This window comes from Somniosus microcephalus, chromosome 16, assembly GCF_052327205.1.
Source record: "Somniosus microcephalus isolate GS21.2 chromosome 16, FLI_Smic_1.0, whole genome shotgun sequence".
In the NCBI taxonomy this organism is placed as follows: Eukaryota; Metazoa; Chordata; class Chondrichthyes; order Squaliformes; family Somniosidae; genus Somniosus; species Somniosus microcephalus.
This window is the reverse complement of record NC_141002.1, coordinates 33,604,571-33,625,840: the sequence shown is the minus strand read 5'-3', so window position 1 is coordinate 33,625,840 and position 21,270 is coordinate 33,604,571. Positions and strand designations below refer to the sequence as shown.

Here is a 21,270-nt window from a genome sequence, read left to right as displayed (position 1 = left end):
TCTGCATACTTTACTGCCACATGCCAATACTCCGCTAAGGCACGCAGCATCCTAACTTTGGGAATCATATGTCTTTCATCTCTTTCAGAGTCAAAATCCTGTAGTTACCTATCTAACACCATTGAGGGAGCATCACCACAAAAACTGCAGCAGTTCAAAGAGAAGGCCCATCACCACCTGCTCATAGCAGCCAGGGAAGGGTCACAAATCTGGGCTTGCCCGTGTCAACCATATTCTCAGAACAAATTTTTAAAAAGCGTATTTACGAAGTCCTCACCCATTCACTTTTATACCTTTTTTCTAATTACAGCAGATTAAACATCACTATCCACTCATAGAATCATACAGCACAGAAAGAGACCATTTGGTCCATTGTGGCTTGGACAGCATTTGAAAGAGCTACTAAGTAGTCCCACTCCCCTACTCTTTTCCCATAGCCCTGCAATTTTTCCAGAACGTAACTACTTGCTGTGTAAAAAAAACTCTCATCTCCCTGGTTATTTTGCCAATTATCTAAAAACTGTGTCCTCTGGTTACTGACCCTCCTACCAGTGGAAACAATTTCTCCCTATCTACTCTATCAAATTCTTCCTAATTTTCAGCACTTCTATTAAATCTCCCCTTAACCTTCTCTGCTCTAACGAGGAGAACAATCCTAGCTTCTCTGGTCTCTCCACATAACTGAAATTCCTCACCCCTGGTACCATTTCAGTAAATCTCCTCTGCCCCCTATCCAAGGCCTTGACATCCTTCCTAAAGTGTGGTGTCCAGAATTGGACACAAAAGGGGTGATTTTGCCAATGGGGGCGCGTTGGAGGCGGGACTGCTGCTTGTTGGGTTGATGTCACGCCTCCATCGATTTGTGGCCAAGCCACGCTATTTTCCCTTGATTGACCTTGTTAAGCCCGCCCAGCGGGCTTAGCAGGCCAATCAAGGGAAAGCCGGTTACAGAGAACGTCAACGTATGACGTTTCATCTGTCAAAATTGTCATCGTTTGACAGCTCTGTGAAGCTGTCAAACACTGACATTCTCTGTAGTTTGATGAGTTCTTGAATTTAAGACTCATCAAACCTCTTTCTTTTGCAGAAATTAGATGGTTGTTGCATTGGAGAATGCAACAGCCATCTGTCATCTCTGCCGCGGAGGTGCGAGACTCTCCGCATACCCAACTCTTGAAGCTTGCAGGAGGAAACAAAGGTAAGTAAACTTTTTCTATCACTTTCCACTTACCTTACATACTCACCTTTCCACACTTGCACCCATTACTTAACTTCACAGTGCACTTTTGCACCCGTCCGACCCCCGCAGACCCACTACTCGCCTCGGTTGCCCTGGCGGGGTTCGCAGCCTTTGGGAAGCCCGCACTTGTGTGGGTAAAATGAAGAGAATCCTCTTATCTGCCTGTTAACTACCTGTTAACAGGCAGTTAAGTGGTTGTAATCCCTTCCCGCCTCCAAGGAGATGGGACCTGGCCCGGGACAGCTACCCGCCTCCTGGCAAGATGGCACAGAGGCGGGCTGGGTACCCGCCCCCAAATTCTGCCATTTTCCCGGCAGTCCCGCCTCCATACCTGCCTCCCCAGGACTGGCAAGATTGCCCCTACACTCCAGCTGAAGGCTAACCAATGACTTATAAAGGTCGAGCGTAACTTCCTTACTTTGATGCCTCTATTTATAAAGCCCAGTGTCCCATGTGCTTTTTTAACAGTTTTCTCAACTTGTCCTGCCACCTTCAAATATTTATGTATGTGAACCCCCAGGTCTCTCTGTTCCTGCACCCCTTTAAAAAATTACCATTTAGTTTAAATTGCCTCTCCTCATTCTTCCTTTCAAAATGCATTACTTTTTTAATTGTTTTCTGGTGTTTCTGTGCATTTTGCATGTTGAGAAAAACTGGGAAAAAATGTTTGGAAGGTTTTAATTTTCTCTAGCTGTGTCGAGCTTAATGTGGTCTAAATTCTTTTGTGGGATATTGTAACATTAGTCCATTTAAAATAAACAGGGCAATGAGGGAACTAAAATATTATGCAAAGGAACATTATACAAACCTGTTAAGAAGCAAGCTATTGAAAGAAAATTAAACTCATGAGTTTAGTCTTACCAATGCATTAGAGTGGGAGATAACACTCATTAATATATCATGATGCTCTTACAGTATTTGCTTTGACGATCATTAACATATAATTTGATAAAATTTTCAGCTTTTAGCCAATTACCCACCCAAGTCATTTTCTTGTTCCACATTACAGGAAACTCTCTTTGAACCGACAACATTCAGGAGCAGGTTCAGGTAAGTTTTACTTCATATTAGTGGCAGTTCCTGGATCTGTGGCTGTGTAACTGGGGTTCGTGCACTTGTTGCTAAGCAACAGGGACGCTTGATCTGTGGCCGGAGTTCCTGCACATGTTGCTAAGCAACAGGGAAGCCTGGATTTGTTGCTGTGTACGGAGCTCTCGTACCTTTTAAACTATACCTCTCTGTAATCCGGACTTTTTGATAAACTGGCACCACGATGATCCCGTTGGTGCCGGATAATAAAGAGTTTCCTGTATTCAGCAATATACTTTTCATTGTGTATTCACACTTATTATTTTTTTAGCCCAAATAGTGTTTCACCTTATATTTCTCATGAGATGCTATTAATATCCCTAGATGTTAAGTCTCTGTAGATCTTGTTCAATTATATCTCTCTCCTCAAAACATCCTGTTTACCAATACAGGAAACTTTGTGATATCCGGCACCGATGGGACCGAGCTGTTGCCGTCCCATCAAAACTACCGGACAAACCAGCTCTAATGTTAAAACATACGGAGCTTTTGAGCTCCGTATCTAGCAACAAACCCTGTGCTTCTAAACAGTCGGCCGTAGCTTGCAAGCGTCTCTGTAGCTAAGCAACAGCTTCAGCTAGACCTTGCAGAGCCTGACTGGTGAAAAAAAAGCAACGAAAAGAAAAAAAACTAACTGAACCGACTCCTGAATTTTGCCGGTGGATCGAGCATTCCGGACAGTTAACCTCCGGATAAACCAAAGTTTCCTGTACATTGTATAGTTGTACTCTACTTCCAATACTCATCTTAATGCTAACATTAGGAACAGTAAGTATCCTTTGACAAAGCCCTGGGCAAACTTGCTGGTCATGGCTATCCAATTAGAAGTATTGATAAATACACCCTATATCACCAATTCATTAGCAAATTTACATTCTTTCTCAACCATACAAGCTTTCATTTTAATCACAAGTCTTTTGTGGGGGAACTTATTAAATGTGTTTTGAAAATACAGTTATTACCATCATCCACCAACTCAGTTATGTCCTCAAGAGATTCCAATAATCTTTCTTTTAAGATGGACCCATCTTTCAAAAACCCATTTTGAATTGACTTTATTTGTTTCCTTGGCACAAGACTCCAATAATTATCAGACAACAATATAGATGTCAAGTTCACTTGTGGGATCATAATGTTGGCCTTTATCCAAAGAGTGCATGTGACCTGTTAGATTTCCCTGTTTTTATGTACCACAATGAGGCATCTGATTTAGCTTCATTTCATCAACTGCTCATCAACATGTCCTGGTGTTTTAGAGCAATTCAATAGCTCCAAATGGATGGATATCAATCCCCAGTTAGGAGAATTACTGAAGATTGATCCATTACCTCAGTCTCTGGCTTCAGAGACTTCATGTTTTGTATTACAGCCAGTTGATTTTCTCCTCTCAGGTAGGAGATGAATTAAAACATGTTTTATATATATACTTTTTATGAGGAGGAAGTAGATTAGATTGAAGCCACTTCCTGATTTATCCTTCCCAGTTTATCCTTCAAAGCAGTTCCCCGCAATTCATCTTATTTCCTCTTGTTCCATCGTGTGTGATATTGAATTTAATGACAGTATGATGGCTGCTGCACAACTGCTCCTTACTTTCTCCCAAAATACAGCTTTCTCTCTCATTTATCATTCAATGTGCTGCGTTACTCCAAAATGTTGCTTCCCCTTTAAGATTAAGACGCATTCCTTTTTCACTTATTTAATTTAATTAAAACCAATCACAATTAGTATTTTCCATTTCTCAATGTAATTTGTTATTTCCTTGAAAAATTCCAAATGAATCGCCTTCTTTTCAACTTTCAAGCCCCAGTACCTTGATCCTCTTGCGTGAGTACAAAAGTTAGTGGGCCTTTGTCTCAATACATGTGCCTTTCACCACCATAACTTCCAACAGAAAGAATTGGATATGCACCATCTGGCCACGTGGGTTGAAAGAAACATTACTGTATGTATTGTTATCTTGCAATCCTTTCCCACAGGACGCAAAGTGCCTTTAAGTTGTTAAGCACAATGTGCAGAATTTCTAAAAAGGAACAACACTATCCATTTTTCAATATATTTGGGTGCAAGTCAAATGAATAACAACAATCTTCCTCCAGAAAAAAAGACATGCTGAATGATAATATAGGACAAGTATCTGAGAGACATTTATTGTCAGACAATGAATCTGTTTAAAGAGGTGCAACCATCAACTAATGCATGCATCCATTTACCTGGTTCCTTTTCACTGGCTGCTTGAAATGACAAAAAAAGGGAGTAGAAAGAGGAGAAAGTAAATTAGCTAATGGTTAAAAAAAAAACATAATTTAAATTCATGTAAAATAACACAACTATTTATTTAACAAGGCTTCACAAGGGACTGGAAAAGAGAATAGCTTTAGTGAAAGGTTTTCAGTGCTGGAAGGAGGTCCCATGAGGCAGATTAAAGCAATGAATAGAAAAAGACTGCAGTTCACCAGCTGAGATTTTAATGAGGCATTTGCATTTGCAGAGGCTTGGATTTGTTCAATGGGAAAGAAAGACTTGCCACAAAGTGTTCAGTTAATGGACCCAATTGGCTCTCTCTGCCACATGGATGGCTGTATCAAACGTACCAACCTTCTATTTTGGCATACTCTGAAAGGTGAGAGTAATTGATCAAGGCAGCCTTCTCCAGACACTTTCGCACCACTTTCTTGACATCTTCAGGTGGCACAGGGGTGGCTATGTCTTTCATCAGAACCTTTATCAAAGGAAATCAGCAAATCTATAAAAATTGTATTACATGCATCTATCCTTTTCTCCCAATACGTGCCCCCTCCTACTTTTCTTTTTTGTTCTTTTGAAAAGATTGATTTATTCTGAATTTCCTCTTTTCATTGCTGCCCAGTGACCCCTACTGGAAGTGTACACATGTGAAAGTTAGGTGAGGACAGGATTGGACTTGTTTGTGATGCCCACTGCAATTGAACAGCCTGCTGACACTTACTGTCCAGGCTCATACACTAAGAATGGGTAATGGACATGGAGGTAGTGGAGGGAAGCTGGTGTTCATGGAAGTGTAACTCAATATGGAGTCAACACCTATAGGAAAGGAGTGGGGGGGAAGGGAACAAAATTGGAAAAAAAATATCCTAATGGCTTAGACTCCATGTAAATATGGTCCTATTATTACGCGTCTATACTATGAATCAATTAATCACATTTTCATTTTAATGCATGATAAAAAACGAGGCCAGATGCATCTTGAAATGTAAAACAAGGATAATTTCTACTCTGGCTAGTTGACAGTTAAAAGAAGTTCAGTTACATAAATTAGCTTTTTATGAGGATGCTAGAATCTGAGCAGCTAATTATTGTATTAATTTATTGTACGTCATAAAACTCAGAAACTGAATACAATTTATGTTCCATATAGGGGCATTTTTCTTGCCCATTTTTAGCATCAATCCTCCTTCCATGAGGGCAGAATCTGTGTCACAAACTCTTCCGATCATAACATCGTTTCAGGTGGGAGAAGACCTATCTAGCCCACCCATCTACAGTATTCCTTTGGGGCATTTCTAATAACAGCAAATCCCATTTGATGACAAAAACCTGTCCCATTCCTTCTTGAAAGCATTAAGATTTCTTGCTCCGCCACCTGTGTTGGTAATCTGTTCCACATACTTACCAGCTTTTTATTAAAAAAAAGTCCAACCTGCATTTCCTTTTTTCTTTTGTTATCCTTAATTTGTAAATATGACCCCTTGTTTCTGTACATGGCAGAAAAGCCTACTTGGCTCTAATTTGTCCAAATACTTCATAATTTTAAACACTTCCATCATATCCCCTCTCAGTCTTCTCTTTTCAAGAGAGAAAAGATGCAGGGTAGTCAATGTTTTCTTGCACACCATTTTCTTAAGTTCTGGGATCAACCGTGCAGCCCTTCTCTGCACCCCCGCTCCAATAACTGAAAATCCTTTTGAAATAAGGAGACCAAAACTGCATGCAGTACTCCAGTTATGGCCTCACCAGGGCCAAATACAGTTTTGAAATTATCGTTCTTGATTTATGTGTTATATACCCCTTGCTATGCACCCGAACATTCTGTTTGCTTTTTTTAACAACTTGGGAACATTGTGCTGAAGGTATTAGTAACCTGCCCATTGTTATCACTTTACAATGAACCTGCTCATGAATAAATATATTAAAGTCTCATGAATATATACGTTATTTTTTTCATTGCACTTGCCAGGTGCAACCAGTTAATCATTCACAGTTCTTCCTTAATGGTCAAAATAATGAAAATCTCCACTGAATTACAGCAAAGAGTGAAAGTGCCAAACCTACTTATTGTGTTACAAAATGGTTCTCTTGAATACTTCTGTGTCACTTTATGTTTACTTGTCAATTTTTGGGCCAGCAAACCAAAAATGGCTACCACAGCATGCCCTGAATTTGATGTCTGGAATTATGGGTAAAGGGGGAATTTCTGAATTCAGTTGAAGAACATTCTGGCTAAGGCATATTACCTCATTATGCATAACCAATAGCCAGAAAGGGAAGATTCTTCCAGCTGGTGGAGCCCAGAATCGTGTCTGGTTCTCTACTGATGGAACCCTTCCCATCTACATCTGGATGGTCAAGATGAACAACCGTGGCCAATCCCATGATCATCATGAAACACAAATTCTGCCATAGTGTGAGTAAGCTGCTTTGCAGTATAAAAAAGGATGTTAGTGACTAGTGGCTTTTGAACCACCTCTAGTAAATGATTTACTATTGCATGTGATAAAGGGCAAGCACGTTAAAGAAACCAAGAATTAAGAGTACATTCCATTATAATTTCAACTTACCCTTTCAAGCAACGAGAGAGTGGCTTTGAGTGCACCTTCTGGCCGTCCAAATGGGAAACAGTACCTAGGACAGTAACAAAGGACTTAGACGCATTTAAAATTAAACAGCAATACAGTGCAATTCTATAATATCGTTGGTCAGGACAGACCTTAATCATGGCTTGTTACAAGACTTCCATATAATGGGTTATGCCAGTACTGAATAGGTGAAGAACGAACTGGACTTGATTAAAACAAATTGCATTAAATTTATGTTTGCATGTGCATAACAATTTTCTTTTTACTTTAAAGAATTAAATTAATGATAATTATAATGAATAAGATGTAGTATAAAACTGGCTGATAAATTCCTGGACTGACTAATTTGAAGGGCTATATCCCAAGAGACAGAATAGGAACATGGGTCTGAAAAGAATGCAAAAATTAAAACACTAAACGGTATAAAGTCACATCATTCAAAGATTTATCAGTGGTGTGATACCTCACTGCAATTCGGTTCTTGAAAGACTCTACATGCATTCAAGTCTTCACATGCAGCCAAACTTTAAACCCGTGTCAAGCTGGCAACTCAAGTCAATCGCTAGCAGCCCTTCCACATTTAACATATTTTCATGTGTGAAATATTGGCCTTGATGTGTCTATGGAACAAATTCAGTGCCCCCCAACAGGATGCAACATTTGTAGGGTGTGCCAGTCAGAGAATGGGAGCTACAGTATTGTATTCCTGTCTCTGACCCGTGTTCTCTTCGATTGTGGCTCCCTGTTGGAAGTGTGAGATCAGTGTTTAATGCCATTGCATCAATCTTCAGCCTTTGAGATTCATCAAACACCTTCTGGAGCTAGATTTCAACAAATGAAAGCCTGAATGTTTTGGAATTTGCTTCCACATCCAAAATGGATGTTGGGAACATGGACACCACAGGAAATATACTAGCTTAAAGTTCATTTTTTTTCTCTTAAAAGAAAGTGTTAGAATAGACAGATTTGGTTAGAATAGATGAAAAAGTAAAAACTTAAATTATAGGAAGAGTAAAGTAGACATAACTAAGGCGACCTAAAGACAGTGGATAAATGTTTAAAATATTTTTATTTTAAAATTATATTCTAAATGCACATTGCAGATGGATAGGGTTAAAATTACAGTAATAAAGCCATGCACAATAATATGGGTTTCAGCGTGCGAGCTGAAAACTTATGAAACTGGTTGCTCAGGGAAACTGTTATTTCTTTGGAACTGGTGGCAGTTTAAGGATTAATTAATATACCAGGCCACATTCATTGATACAGCTCTAAGTGCTTTGTAACGTGTGCTTCTACGATCATTTCCCCTTCTACAGGGAGGATTTCCATTGCACATTATGTGTAGCAAAGTTGTAAACCCGTCTATGAAGAATGCATTTTCAGTTTTATTATACAATTTTTTATCCTCCAGTTAACATAATTGAGTGGGGAAGAACATAATAACATAGGCTACACTTACCGCATTAGAAATTGATTTTATAAAATATATGCACACAATCCAGAGTTAGAAAGATTGCAACAAAATAACGAATATAGAACAACTCTAAATCCAGTCAAACCTGCTCAAGAATCTGCAATTTATGTTGAGATCAGTAAAAAATGTTAGGAATAACTCCCATCAAATACTGCATAAAATACTATGGATATTAGCCCATTAGTAAAATAACCTTAATCAGCATCCCCGTCCTGTACAGTTAATTTTTTTTTTAATGAGCTACATGCTTTGCTGTTGTGTTTCCCTCCTCTAGCTTGGTTTGCCTCAGCAGATAGACATAATCTGTGTATTGTTTTTCCCATTATCTGCTCCCATTAACCAATGTCTGACTGAATGTGACAGATCCTAGGGATTACATGTGCCACTAAAAATAAAGGAGGTCCCACTGTGGATGTTCTGGAGGCTGATTGACATTTGATGATTATGCAAATAGCACAGCCTACTTTCTGAGTGGATTTAATCCTTGGTCACACAAATCAAATCAGCGCTCAGTTTCCACTGACAGTTTAGTTCAGATGCTTTACTCTTCAGCTATTGATTTATCATTTATTGGCAGTTTTCCCAAATCTTCGCATTTTAAAACATTTTTGTTAAATGGTACTTGCAAATATTAAAATAAGTCATAGAACCACAGAATGGTTATAGCACGGAAGAAGGCCATTCGGCCCATCGAGCCCATGCCGACTCTCAGCTAGTCCCACTCCCCTACCTTTTCCCTGTAGCCCTGCAAACTTTTTTTCTTCAGATACTTATCCAACTCCCTTTTGAAAGATAAGATTGCGTCTGCCTCCACGACCCTTTTAGGCAGTGCATTCCAGATCTTAACCACTCGCTGCGTAAAAAAGTTTTTTCTTACGTCACCTATGGTTATTTTGCCAGTCACCTCGGGCTGGATTTTGTCAATGGGGGTGACGTAATAAAGACTCACTACGTACTTGGTTGTACATAAAACAAGGCTTTAATCGACTTGTAACAAAACATGGAGGTCTAGTTAGTAGTCACTAGCTTCCTGTTTCCAGACTGTCTCTGGCCAAGTTGGGCCCACGCCTGAGTATTTATACTCCTCGGGCGGCGCCCTCAGCTGGCCGTTCAATAGTACTTCCTGAGTTACTTCTTGTAGAAGTTGTGATTTATGACAGGGGGCAGGTTGGGGGCGGGACTGTTGGTTGTCAGGTTTCAGACCTGCCCCCAATGACGTCCAGCCAACCCAGGCTATTTTCCCTTGATTGACCTTGTTAAGCCCACCCTGCAGGCTTAGCAGGGCAATTAAGGAAAAGTCGGTGACAGAGGATGTCAGCGTATGACATTTCATCTGTCAAAAATTTTCTGACAGATGAATTGTCAGCGTTTGACAGCTTAGAGAAGCTGTCAAACACTGACGATCTCTGTTCTATGGTGAGCCCTTGCACTGAAGGCTCAACAAAACCTATTTCCTCAGCAGAAATCAGATGGCTGCTGCATCTGAGAATGCAGCAGCCATTCTGTCATCTCTGCCGTTGAGAGGAGGAACCTCCGGATCCCCAAGGGTTGAAGCCTGCAGGAAGAAGCAAAGGTAAGTAAACTTTTTCTAACACTTTACACTCGCCTCTCATACATACCTCTCCACACTTGCACCCATCACTCACCTCCACAGCGGACTTTTCGATCCCTCTCACCCCCGCAGGCCCACTGCTCGTCTCGATGACCCTAGCGGGGTTTCCCGATGTCGGGAAGCCCGCACTTGCAGGGGTAAAATGGGGATGAGCCTCAAAACTGTCTGTTAACAGGCAGCTAATTGGTTGTAATCCCCTTTCCGCCTTGAGGGTACAGCTCCCTGCGCAAGTCGGGGATTCTAGATTGCTCCCTGTCCTTTTCCATAGCTAATCTAAACCTTATGATACTCTGATCACTGTTCCCTAAATGTTCACCTACTGACACTTGCTCCACTTGACCTACCTCATTCCCCAAAACTAGATCCAGCAATGCCTCCTCCCTCGTTGGGCCGGAAATATACTGATCAAGAAAGTTCTCCTGAACACACTTCAGAAGTTCTTCCCTTTCTCTGCCCTTTACACTATTACTATCCCAGTCTATATTAGGATAGTTGAAGTCCCCCATTATTACTACTCTATAGTTCTTGCATCTCTCTGCAAATTTACTCCTCCATATCTTTCCCACTATTTGGTGGTCTATAGTATACACCTAGTAGTGTAATGGCACCTCTATTATTTCTTAACTCTCGCCATATAGATTCTGTCCTTGACCCCTCCAGGCCATCCTCCCTCTCCAGCACTGTAACACTCTCCTTAACTGATACTGCCACACCACTTCCTATCTTTCCTTCCCTATCTTTCCTGAACACCTTATAACTAGGAATATTTAATACCCAATCCTGCCCTTTTTTGAGCCAGGTCTCAGTTATTGCCACAGCATCATATTCCTATGTGGCTATTTGTGCCTGCAGCTCACTTACCTTGTTTCCTACGCTTTGTGCGTTCATATACATAAACTGTAAACTCATCTTAGACCATAGTGTATTCTCTCTTAGTTGGACCCCACCTAATACCTTACTACTTCTTACTTTAGTGCTCTCTGCCTCTCTCAATCCTTTGAGCACTTTATTTCCCCTTTCTAATGTTACATCCTGGTGCCCATCCCCCTGCCAAATTAGCTTAAACCCTCCCCAACAGCACTAGCCAACCTCCCAGTGAGGATATTGGTTCTGGCCCTGTTGAGGTGCAACCCGTCTGGCCTGTACAGGTCCCATCTCCCCCAGAACCTGTCCCAATGCCCCAGGAGTCTGAAGCCCACCCTCCTGTACCATCTCTCCAGCCACGCATTCATCTGCTCTATCCTCCGATTTCTATACTCACTTGCGCGTGGCACCGGGAGTAATCTGGAGACTACTCCCTTTGAGGTCCTGCTTTTTAACCTCTTTCCTTTTGTCATTTAATTACTCCTGTCCTCCACCATATCACAGACCTTCCCCTGTGTTCTTTCCTCCCTCACCCACCACCACCACCACCCCACCTCTTCTCTGGCTCTGTACTTGCTTATAAACTGTTAAATCTCTAAATTCTTCCAGTTCTGATGAAAGGTCATCGACATGCAACATTAACTCTGTTTCTCACTCCACAGATGCTGAGTGTTTCCAGCATTTTCTGTTTTTATTTCAGATTTCAAACATGGGCAGTATTTTGCTCTTGTTGTATAGATTTAAGTGCTTCCTTTATTTTGCATTGGCCCCTGATTTATTTGTAATTTTTCCCTGCAATGCAATCTGTTTTTCAGCAAGTGGCAATACCAGTGGCATCTTCAGAGGACACCTCAGTTACATGGGCCAAAGGGAGAGTAGCATTATCTCTCATTAACATTCCCACTGCTGTTGTGGAGGCTTCACATTCAACAACAACAACTTGCATTTATATAGCGCCTTTAACGTAGTAAAACGTCCCAAGGCGCTTCACAGGAGTGTTATAAGACAAAAATTTGACACCGAGCCACATAAGAAATTAGGGCAGATGACCAAAAGCTTGGTCAAAGAGCTAGGTTTTAAGGAGCATCTTAAAGGAGGAAAGAGAGGTAGCGAGGTGGGGAGGTTTAGGGAGGGAGTTCCAGAGCTTAGGGCCTAGACAACAGAAGACACGGCCACCAATGGTTGAGCAATTATAATCAGGGACGCTCAAGAGGGCAGAATTAGAGGAGCGCAGATATCTCAGGGCGTTGTGGGGCTGAAGGAGATTATAGAGATAGAGAGGAGGCGAGGCCATGGAGGAATTTTAAAACAAAGATGAGAATTTTGAAATTGAGGCATTGCTTAACTGGGAGCCAGTGTAGGTCAGCGAGCACTGGGTTGATGGATGAATGGGACTTGGTGCGAGTTAGGACACGGGCAGCCGAGTTTTGGATGACCTCAAGTTTACATAGGGTGGAATGTGGGAGGCCAGCCAGGAGTGCATTGGAATAGTCAAGCCTAGAGGTAACAAAGGCATGGATGAGGGTTTCAGCAGCGGATGAGCTGAGGCAGGGGTGGAGACGGGCAATGTTACGGAGGTGGAAATAGGCGGTCTTAGTTATGCCGTGGATATGTGGTCGGAAGCTCATTTCAGGGTCAAATATGACATCAAGGTTGTGAACAGTCTGGTTCAGCCTCAGGCAGATGTGAGGGAGAGGGATGGAGTTGGTGGCTAGGGAACGGAGTTTGTGGCAGGGCCCGAAGACAATGGCTTCGGTCTTCCCAATATTTAATTGGAGAAAATTTCTACTCAGCCAGTACTGGATGTCGGACAAGCAGTCTGACAATTTAGAGACCATGGAGGGGTTGAGAGAGGTGGTGGTGAGATAGAGCTGGGTGTCATCAGTGTACATGTGGAAACTGATGCTGTGTTTTCGGATGATGTCGTCAAGAGGCAGCATATAGATGAGAAATAGGAGGGGGCCAAGGGTAGATCCTTGGGGGACACCTGAGGTACCGATGCAGGAGTGGGAAGAGAAGCCACTGCAAATGATTCTCTGGTTACGATTAGATAGATAAGAATGGAACCAGGCGAGTGCAGTCCCACCCAGCTGGATGATGGTGGAGAGGCATTGGAGGAGGATGGAGTGGTCAACCATGTCAAAGGCTGCAGACAGGTAGAGAAGGATGAGGAGGGATAGTTTACCTTTGTCACAGTCACAAAGGATTTAATTTGTGACTTTGATGAGAGCCGTTTCGGTATTGTGGCAGGGGTGGAAACTAGATTGGTGGGATTGAAACATGGAGTACCGGGAAAGATGGGCTTGGATTTGGGAAGCGACAACACGTTCAAGGATTTTGGAGAGGAAAGGGAGGTTTGAGATGGGGCGGTAGTTTGCAAGGACGGAGGGGGTCAAGGGTTGTTTTTTTGAGGAGGGGTGATGACGGCAGATATGAGGGAGAGGGGGACAGTACCTGAGGAGAGAGAACTGTTAACAATATCAGCTAACATGGGAGCCAGAAAAGGAAGTTGGGTGGTCAGCAGTTAATGTGGGAATAGGGTCAAGGGAGCAGGAAGTGGGTCTCATGGACAAGAAAAGTGTGGCGAAGTCAAGAGGGGAGATTGGAGAGAAACTGGAGAAAGATGCGAGTTCAGGGCTAGGGCAGGGGGAACCTTACAGGAAGTTTGGCCTGGTGGGCTAAGGGAAGGAAGGGAAGTCAACCTACAAGATGTGGGTCATGACTAGCTTCAACTCACTTGGAGAATGGTTACAGGTAGCCATAAAGAAGGGAATCCGAGACCTTATAGATGTCCACTGTTTTGTGCTCAGACAGAATGGCGTGCCTTGTAAAGAGATGTCCTCCAGTAGACAACAGGATGTTTTTCTATTCCCAGAGGATTCTTACCATGTGGAATAGCTTGCCAGCTCGTGCAGTGTATGCAGGCTCACTGCAAACATTCAAAAGGGTGCTAGACAAGTTCCTAGATGAGACTGATATCACTGCATATAAAAGATAGGTGGGATGTTGGGTAATGTACCTTGTGGACACTCTTATCTCCTGGAACTGAATTGTGACAGCCTTCGGGGAATGGATAGGAACTTCCCAGAATTACTTTGCCCCTGAATTGGCCTGAGGTGTTTTTTTATCTGTTTATTTGCCTCTCCCATGAGATTAGATGGTTGCTGGTGAGTTTAGAGTATTGATGGTTGTGTTGCTTAGTTGCAACATGGCTGAATGGGACAGACTTGATGGACCAGCTGCTCTTATTCTCTCCATCTTTTTGTATGGATGTATTGGAACAGTTGGACAAAATTAATACCCCTTGATGATGTAATGGTTAAACAATTTTCTGAAAACTGATTGAATTTGAATGATATCGAGCAATGGGAGACTACTCCACTTTTTGCTCGTATCCTTGCTGGTGTCCATAAGTGGCATATTATTTCAACACACTCTAGTTATTAACAATATAAACAATAGCTGATTGTAGCTGCAGACTATTGTGTTGTACTCCTGCATGTCTCACAGCCCATTTGCAGGATACTGATGAATGCAGTCATAGCAAAACATAGCCTTTAGATTGAATCTGCCAGTGGCTGGTGATTTTATTAAAATAGCGAGAATTAAAAATCCATTTATCTGATGCAAAGTGTTGAATCTAAAGAGAGGTCCAAACCAAAGCTCATTTTCTAAAGATTACTGAATTGAGATCAAATGAACGGAAATTGAGAAGCACACAACATTCAATCTACTTCAATTCACGCTAACTCTTTTACTTACAGCGATTGCAGGGACTGTCATTATTTTAAATTGGAAATAGAGCACAGTTTTGGCCTAATTGCCAGGGAAAGTGTTGGAGGAGAGGCTTGTCAATTTAACTGTGCCCCTATAAGGTGAACTATTCTGTCTAAAGTGTGTGGTTTTATAAAAATGAGTGAAAATGATATTTGTCTGAAAAGACTTTGGCCTAGAAATTCAGTATAGCCACTTTTGGGGCGGTAAAGTCGGGTGGGCGCTAAAGTTAGCGCCCGCCGGAAAGTGGAGGCCACTTCGCCGAAATTCAGTAGCTTTGGCCAAGGAGTTTGGGCGAACGCTGAAACTGGCGTTGCACTCCTATCTTTAGGCGCTAAGCCGGCGGTGCGGACTGATAACGCCGAGGCCGGGCGCAGCGCAGGTGCGGTCATGTTTTGATTGACAGCAGACACCCTGACGCCGGCCAGCTCTTAAAGGGGGAAGGGTCGACTTTGTCTGCAGCCACGCCCTGGATAGTGGAGCCCTGCAGCTAGGCCTGAACACTGCTGGTGGACCCAAATAGCGCCTGAAGCCATGCAGAAGGCCCGTGAACGAGCGCAGCGCTTCTCAGAGCATGCTTTGAGGGTACTGCTTAGGGGGTTGGAAAAGAACAGAGAGATCTTGTGCCCGGACAGTGGCAAGAAGGCTCCCAGGAGGCAGTACAGGAGAGCCTGGAGGGAAATCGCCCTGAGGGTGTCAGCCAACAGCAATGTCCCCAGGACTGCTGACCAATGCCGCAAGAAGTACAACGACCTCAGTCGGTTGGTCAGGGTGAGTACCCTTTCCAGTGTCCTCCTCATCCTTGCATGTGCACCTCACATTATGGGCAAAGGGACCTCAAAGGCCTAATGGCCAGCCCTCCTCCCGCAGCTATGGCACTGGCATGATCATCAATAGCACTCTCTGCACTTAACACACTGGCCAAGCTATTCGACCATGGGAGGCAGTGCACACAACAACAGGGCACCACACTGTACTTAGAGGCCGTCCTTTCTCTTGCAGGCCAAGCTGGCGCGGAATTTGAAGAGCCAGACTGTCACCGGGGGAGGCCGTCCCCAGTTCCAGCAGCTCAGTCAGCTGGAGGAGAGCGTGGCTCGACTCGTGCGTGGCCGGGTGACTGGCCCCGTTGCTATTGGAGATGCCGACCCTGTGCTGGGACCCAATGGTAAGGACATGACCGTTTGGACCTCTCTGGTTCCCCTTGCGCTTCAGATCTACATCCTTTGCCACTGTCCCACCAATGCGCATAATGGCACCACTCATGCCTCCCTCGCTGACGCCCTGTCCTCACTCTAAAGCTACTCTTGTGCCTTCCTGCTTTCAGCTGGTGAGGAGGAGGTCCCTGAAGCTGAGAGTGCCAGTCCCTCGGAAGAGGAGGACGACGAGGACCGAGAGGAAGGCGGCACATCGGGGGAACCCTCATCCGCGCCAGGGGATGGCAATGGAGGGAACACGTCTTGCCTGGAGGAGAGCCAGGGGGAAGTGTTGCAGGGGGGTGTAGCTCTTGGGCCCAGTGGCGTCCAGGCACACGGGAAGGGTCGGGCAGCACGGCTGCCTTCTCCCCAGAGGGGGGGGAAGTGTTGCAGGGGAGGGCAGTTGCTGGGCCCAGTGGCGTCCAGGCACGCGGGAAGGGTCGGGCAGCTCGGTGGCCTTCTCCCCAGAGGGAGAGTCAGCCCTCCAGTCCGGAGACAGTCCTCGCCCAGGAGGTGCGCCTCCTTGATGAAATGTCCGCGGCCTCGGAGCGGCGCCACAACGAGTTCATGGGGGTTGTGGGACAGTTGCCTCAGGCCATTGAGTCCCTGGCTCATAGTGTGGCCAATTTCGGGGACTCACAGGCCAGGGGTGTCGAGCAACTCGCGGCAGCACAGGCCAGGGGTGTCGAGCAACTCGCGGCAGCACAGGACGCGAGTCGCGAGTTCATGAGTGGCGCCGTCCAGACACTGGCTGATCTGATGCGGGCACAGACCAGGGCAGTTCGCGCACTCACTTCTGCCACACTCGCTGTGTCACGGAAGCATCGCCAGGGCACCCGCCGCCCTGCTGCAGCACAGCGGTCTGGCCTTCACCAGATTGCAGCGCTTGCTGCAGTGCCAGGCCGGCCGAGTGCCAGTGTCTCTGGCGACCAGCCAGCTTGCCCCCATTGCTGCAGCTGCCACTGCCACTCCCCCAGCCAAGGTGCGACGAGCTGCTGGAGAGACTGATGCTGGCCAGCCACAGCTGCAGCAGTCAGCAGCCCGCCCCTCCAGGGCCGGACCTCGTCTAGGCCGACCCCCAAGGGCATCTGCCGTCACGCATTGTGCCCCTCAGGAGCCTTCCCCCAGCCTTGCAACACCCACAGGGCCCAGGTTGAGGCGGAGCAACAGGTCGGGCAGGGGCCGGAGAAGCCTGCACAAGGACTCGCCCTCTCGGCACACCAAGTAGAGTGTGCTGCCAACTGTTTTTTTTATATGGGGGTGTTTGTGTTCTGGAGGGGGGGGCTTATTTTGGTAAGGCCGAAGATGAAGGCAAATGTTTTTTTATATGGGGGTGTTTGTGTTCTGGAGGGGGGGGGCTTATTTTGGTAAGGCCGAGGATGAAGGCCAATTGGAAGGACAATTTTTGTTATTCCTCCCCAGGTTGTGGGAGTGAGATATGTTTTTGACTGTTTTTTGGGGGTCTTGTCTGTTTTTCTGTTTCATGTGGGAAGGGCCCTGAGTTTGTTAAATAAAGCTTTTTATTTATTCAGCTTGTCCAGGTGTCATGTTTCAAGTGGTTGTTGCGTTAACCGGCTGAGGGCTTGCGGAGCGGCTGCATTCAGGTGCATTCATTGCCACAAGCCATTCCCTGACAGGGGGCCTAGAAGTGTCGTTCAATAAGCCGCCGGCGGACGGCCCTTGGACCTTGTGGCTCCCTCCTGGGCTGGTACTCCTCCTCCTCCTCCTCCTCCTCATGGTCCTCCTGCTCATCCTCCTGAGGTGGTGGTCCAACGCGAGGTGGCAGTGCCTGAGTCCTGCGGATAGCCAGGTTGTGCAGCATGCAGCAAACGACGACGAACTGGGAGACTCTATCCGGCGAATACTGTAGAGATCCGCCGGAACGATCCAGGCAGCGGAACCGTTGCTTGAGGACGCCAATCGTTTGCTCTATGATGTTCCTTGTGGCTTGATGGCTTTCGTTGTATGCCTCCTCCGCAGGGGTCCTGGGCGCGCGGAGCGGGGTCATGAGCCATGTACACAAAGGGTAGCCCTTGTCCCCAATAAGCCATCCACTTGGTGGAGGCTGTGCCTCGAACATGTCAGCCACAGTAGTCTGGCGCAGGATAAATGCATCGTGGCTGCTTCCTGGAAAGCGGGCATTGACAGCTAGGCTGCGCTGCCTGTGGTCACACACCAGCTGTACATTGAGGGAATGGTAGCCCTTCCGGTTGCGGTAATCCTCGGCATTGTCGATAGGTGCCCGCATAGCCACATGCGTGCAGTCAATGGCGCCCTGCACCATGGGGAAGTCGGCGATCCTGGCAAATCCGACTGCACGCTGCTCCTGCCTCTCTAGGGTCATGGGGAAGGAGATGAATTGGTGTCTCCTTGCGAAAAGGGCATTGGTGACCTGCCGGATGCAGCGATGCACGGCGAACTGGGAGATGTTCGCTATGTCCCCAGCAGCGGCTTGGAAGGAGCCGCTTGCATAAAAGTTCAGAGCCACCGTGACCTTCACTTCCACCGACAGAGACGTCCTGCACATCAGCTGTGGACGCAGATCTCTGTGAAGCAGCTGGCAGATCTCTGCAACCACCTCCCTTCTGAAGCGCAGCCTCTTAACACAATGCGCGGCAGTCATGGTGAGATAGGACACCTGCTGCCGGTATTCCCTGAGTGGGTAAGGCCTACGTTGCCGACGCCTGATGGCCCCTCTGCGTCTAGGCATGGCTGGCTCTCTCACACAGCGTCTGCGAGCCCTTCGCACATAATGCTGGAACTAAGGGTTGGAACCCCATGCAGCCCCCATAATAAACTTGCAAACAGTGAAATCACAATGAGTCTAATTTCCAAGCTCTGGCCAGAAGCCAAAAATACCTCTCCTATGTTGTCCCAAATCAGTAAGGTCTGTTCCTTGGTCTCTGTCCAGAAATCCAAAGCACTAAAGTCATTGCAGCAAAATGGCTGGCCTTTATAGTTCAGTCTAAGTGCCCTTTAATTTGCGCTCCCCGAGGCCCGCAGGGCCTCTGCTGCGTTCCAGTTCACAGTTCTTAACAGCGCCACGCCCACATTGGGCGGGCGCCACTGAATTTCCGGTTTGGGGCGCACAAACAACGTTGCACGACGAAATGACGTCATAAGCTGCGCGCGCAGCTGAGCGGGCGCAAACACTTTGCGCCAGCGCTAAATGTCAACTGAAGTTGGGCGTAGGCGCAGATCGGACTGCGCCCGGGCGCTAAGTGCCTAGCGCTGCAAATCTACCCCTCTTAAGGCGTTAACGGCTGGCGAACGCTACTGAATTTCTAGGCCTTTGTCTGCTATTTTAACAGATACACAAAAAAAGTTTCCATTTAAATACTGGACAAAGTAATTTGTGTGACTGCATTGAACATAAATGTCTCGGCTTAGGAGCTGATCTCCTGTGGAGTTGCACACAGTGCGCGAAACATTCAAACTTTGGAAGGAGTGTTAAAACAGGTGGTATCGGATCAGGCGCTGTTATACACCCCGCCTGATTTTCGGGTTGGGCATACAACAGGCTGCTGATCCAATATCACCCGTTTTACAACCTCACCCCCACTTCTCACCCCACCTGCAGATGAAGGCTCCAGTGAGCAAGTCAAGACCTTATCTGAGGAAGGATGTTCTTGCTATGGAGGGAGTGCAGCGAAGATTCACCAGACTGATACCTGGGATGGCAGGAATGACGTATGAGGAGAGATTGGGTTGATTAGGCTTATACTCACTGGAGTTTAGAAGAATGAAAGGGGATCTCATTGAAACTTATAAAATTCTAACAGGACTAGACAGACTAGATGCAGGAAGGATGTTCCCGATAGTCGAGGAGTCCAGAACCAGGGGTCACAGTCTAAAGATAAGGGGTAAGCCATTTAGGACAGAGATGAGGAGGAATTTCTTCACCCAGAGAGTGGTGAACCTGTGGAATTCTCTACCACAGAAGACAGTAGAGGCCAATTCATTAAATATATTCAAGAAGGAGTTGGATATATTTCTTAAGACTAAAGGGATCAAGGGATATGGGGAGAAAGCAGGGACAGGGTACTGAATTTGGGTGATCAGCCATGATCTCATTGAATGGCGGAGCAGGCTCGAGGGGCCAAATGGCCTACTCCTGCTCCTATCTTCTATGTTTCTATGTAGTCTTCAGGTGAACTGGGGTAAAAGGCAAAGAGATAATTGGACCAGGGCATGCAGCTGTATAGTTAATGCCTATGTCCATATTTATAATACAAACTTCCCGTGAGGGGTCCTGGCCCCCATGTAAACTCGTCATGCTGTAACTATCCCCTCTCCCCAGTGGTGCGGCCTCCACTGAGAGGGCGGGAGGTGGACTTCCAGCACGACAAAGTTTAATTGGGCAGTTTCCATTATAAATGCGGCATAGGCATTTATAATTGGAAAACTTGATAGGAAGTGAGCGCAGACGCAAGATTTTTTAATGTATTAACAAATAATCTATATCTTATTCCTTTATGTGGAGGCCTCTTTGTTTAAATACATGTTTAATAAGGACAGTTTTAAGTTAAATATCACGTTTTGGGTTGTCATTTTTTGTCAACTTCCAAAATCTGACAGGAAGCAGGATGGCAGGGCAGCAGGTGCCGGGATCACAGAGCTTTGACGTTTGATTTTGTACTGAAGAAAGTTCACTGAAATTCATAAGAACTGATGAATCACATCGTGAGACACGCATGCAAACGGAGAAAAGTGGAACTTCTGATTTAATAGGCAGACTTTTAAGTGTCAGCCTGGTTCAGTTGGTAACATGTCACCTGAGTCAGAAGGTGGGGGGGGTGGGGGGGGGGGGTAGTGGGGTTCAAGCCCAAATAAGGACTACAACTTGTAATCTATGCTGAGACTGGGGTGCAGTCGTGAGGGAGTGCTGTACTGCTGGAGGTGCTGTCCTTGGAATGAGATATTAATCTGAGACCCGTCTTCCTTGTTCAAGTAGACATAAAAGATCTCACGGCACTCTTTGATGAAAAGCCATGAGGGGTCCTGGCCAGCAATTTTTCTCTCGTCTAACATCACAAAATCAAATTATCTTGTTGTTCAGTCTTTTTCTGTTTGTAGGAGTAGGGCCGCAGGTAGATGGGGGCCGAATTAAAAGGTAAAAGTCACTGGCACTTCACCTCACTGTGAATTTAACATAAAATCGCAGGAGGGCCACACAGCACCAAAGC

General features: G+C 45.4%; 1 protein-coding gene across 12 annotated transcripts in view; it reads right to left on the bottom strand.

Moving 5' to 3' along the window:
* cadps2 (Ca++-dependent secretion activator 2) overlaps window positions 1–21,270 on the bottom strand; it is a 983,842-nt gene that overhangs the window by 191,068 nt on the left and 771,504 nt on the right. For 7 of the 12 annotated variants that reach the window (XM_086008788.1, XM_086008779.1, XM_086008781.1 and 4 more), the window contains exons 15-17: window positions 7,147–7,210; window positions 4,928–5,051; window positions 4,543–4,560 (exon numbers count right to left, since the gene is read on the bottom strand). In XM_086008788.1, the coding sequence (XP_085864914.1) occupies window positions 4,543–4,560; window positions 4,928–5,051; window positions 7,147–7,210 (206 nt within the window). Of the gene's footprint in view, window positions 1–4,542; window positions 4,564–4,927; window positions 5,052–7,146; window positions 7,211–21,270 lie in introns of all 12 variants that reach the window. The other 5 variants (XM_086008780.1, XM_086008786.1, XM_086008784.1 and 2 more) reach the window with 2 other exon arrangements.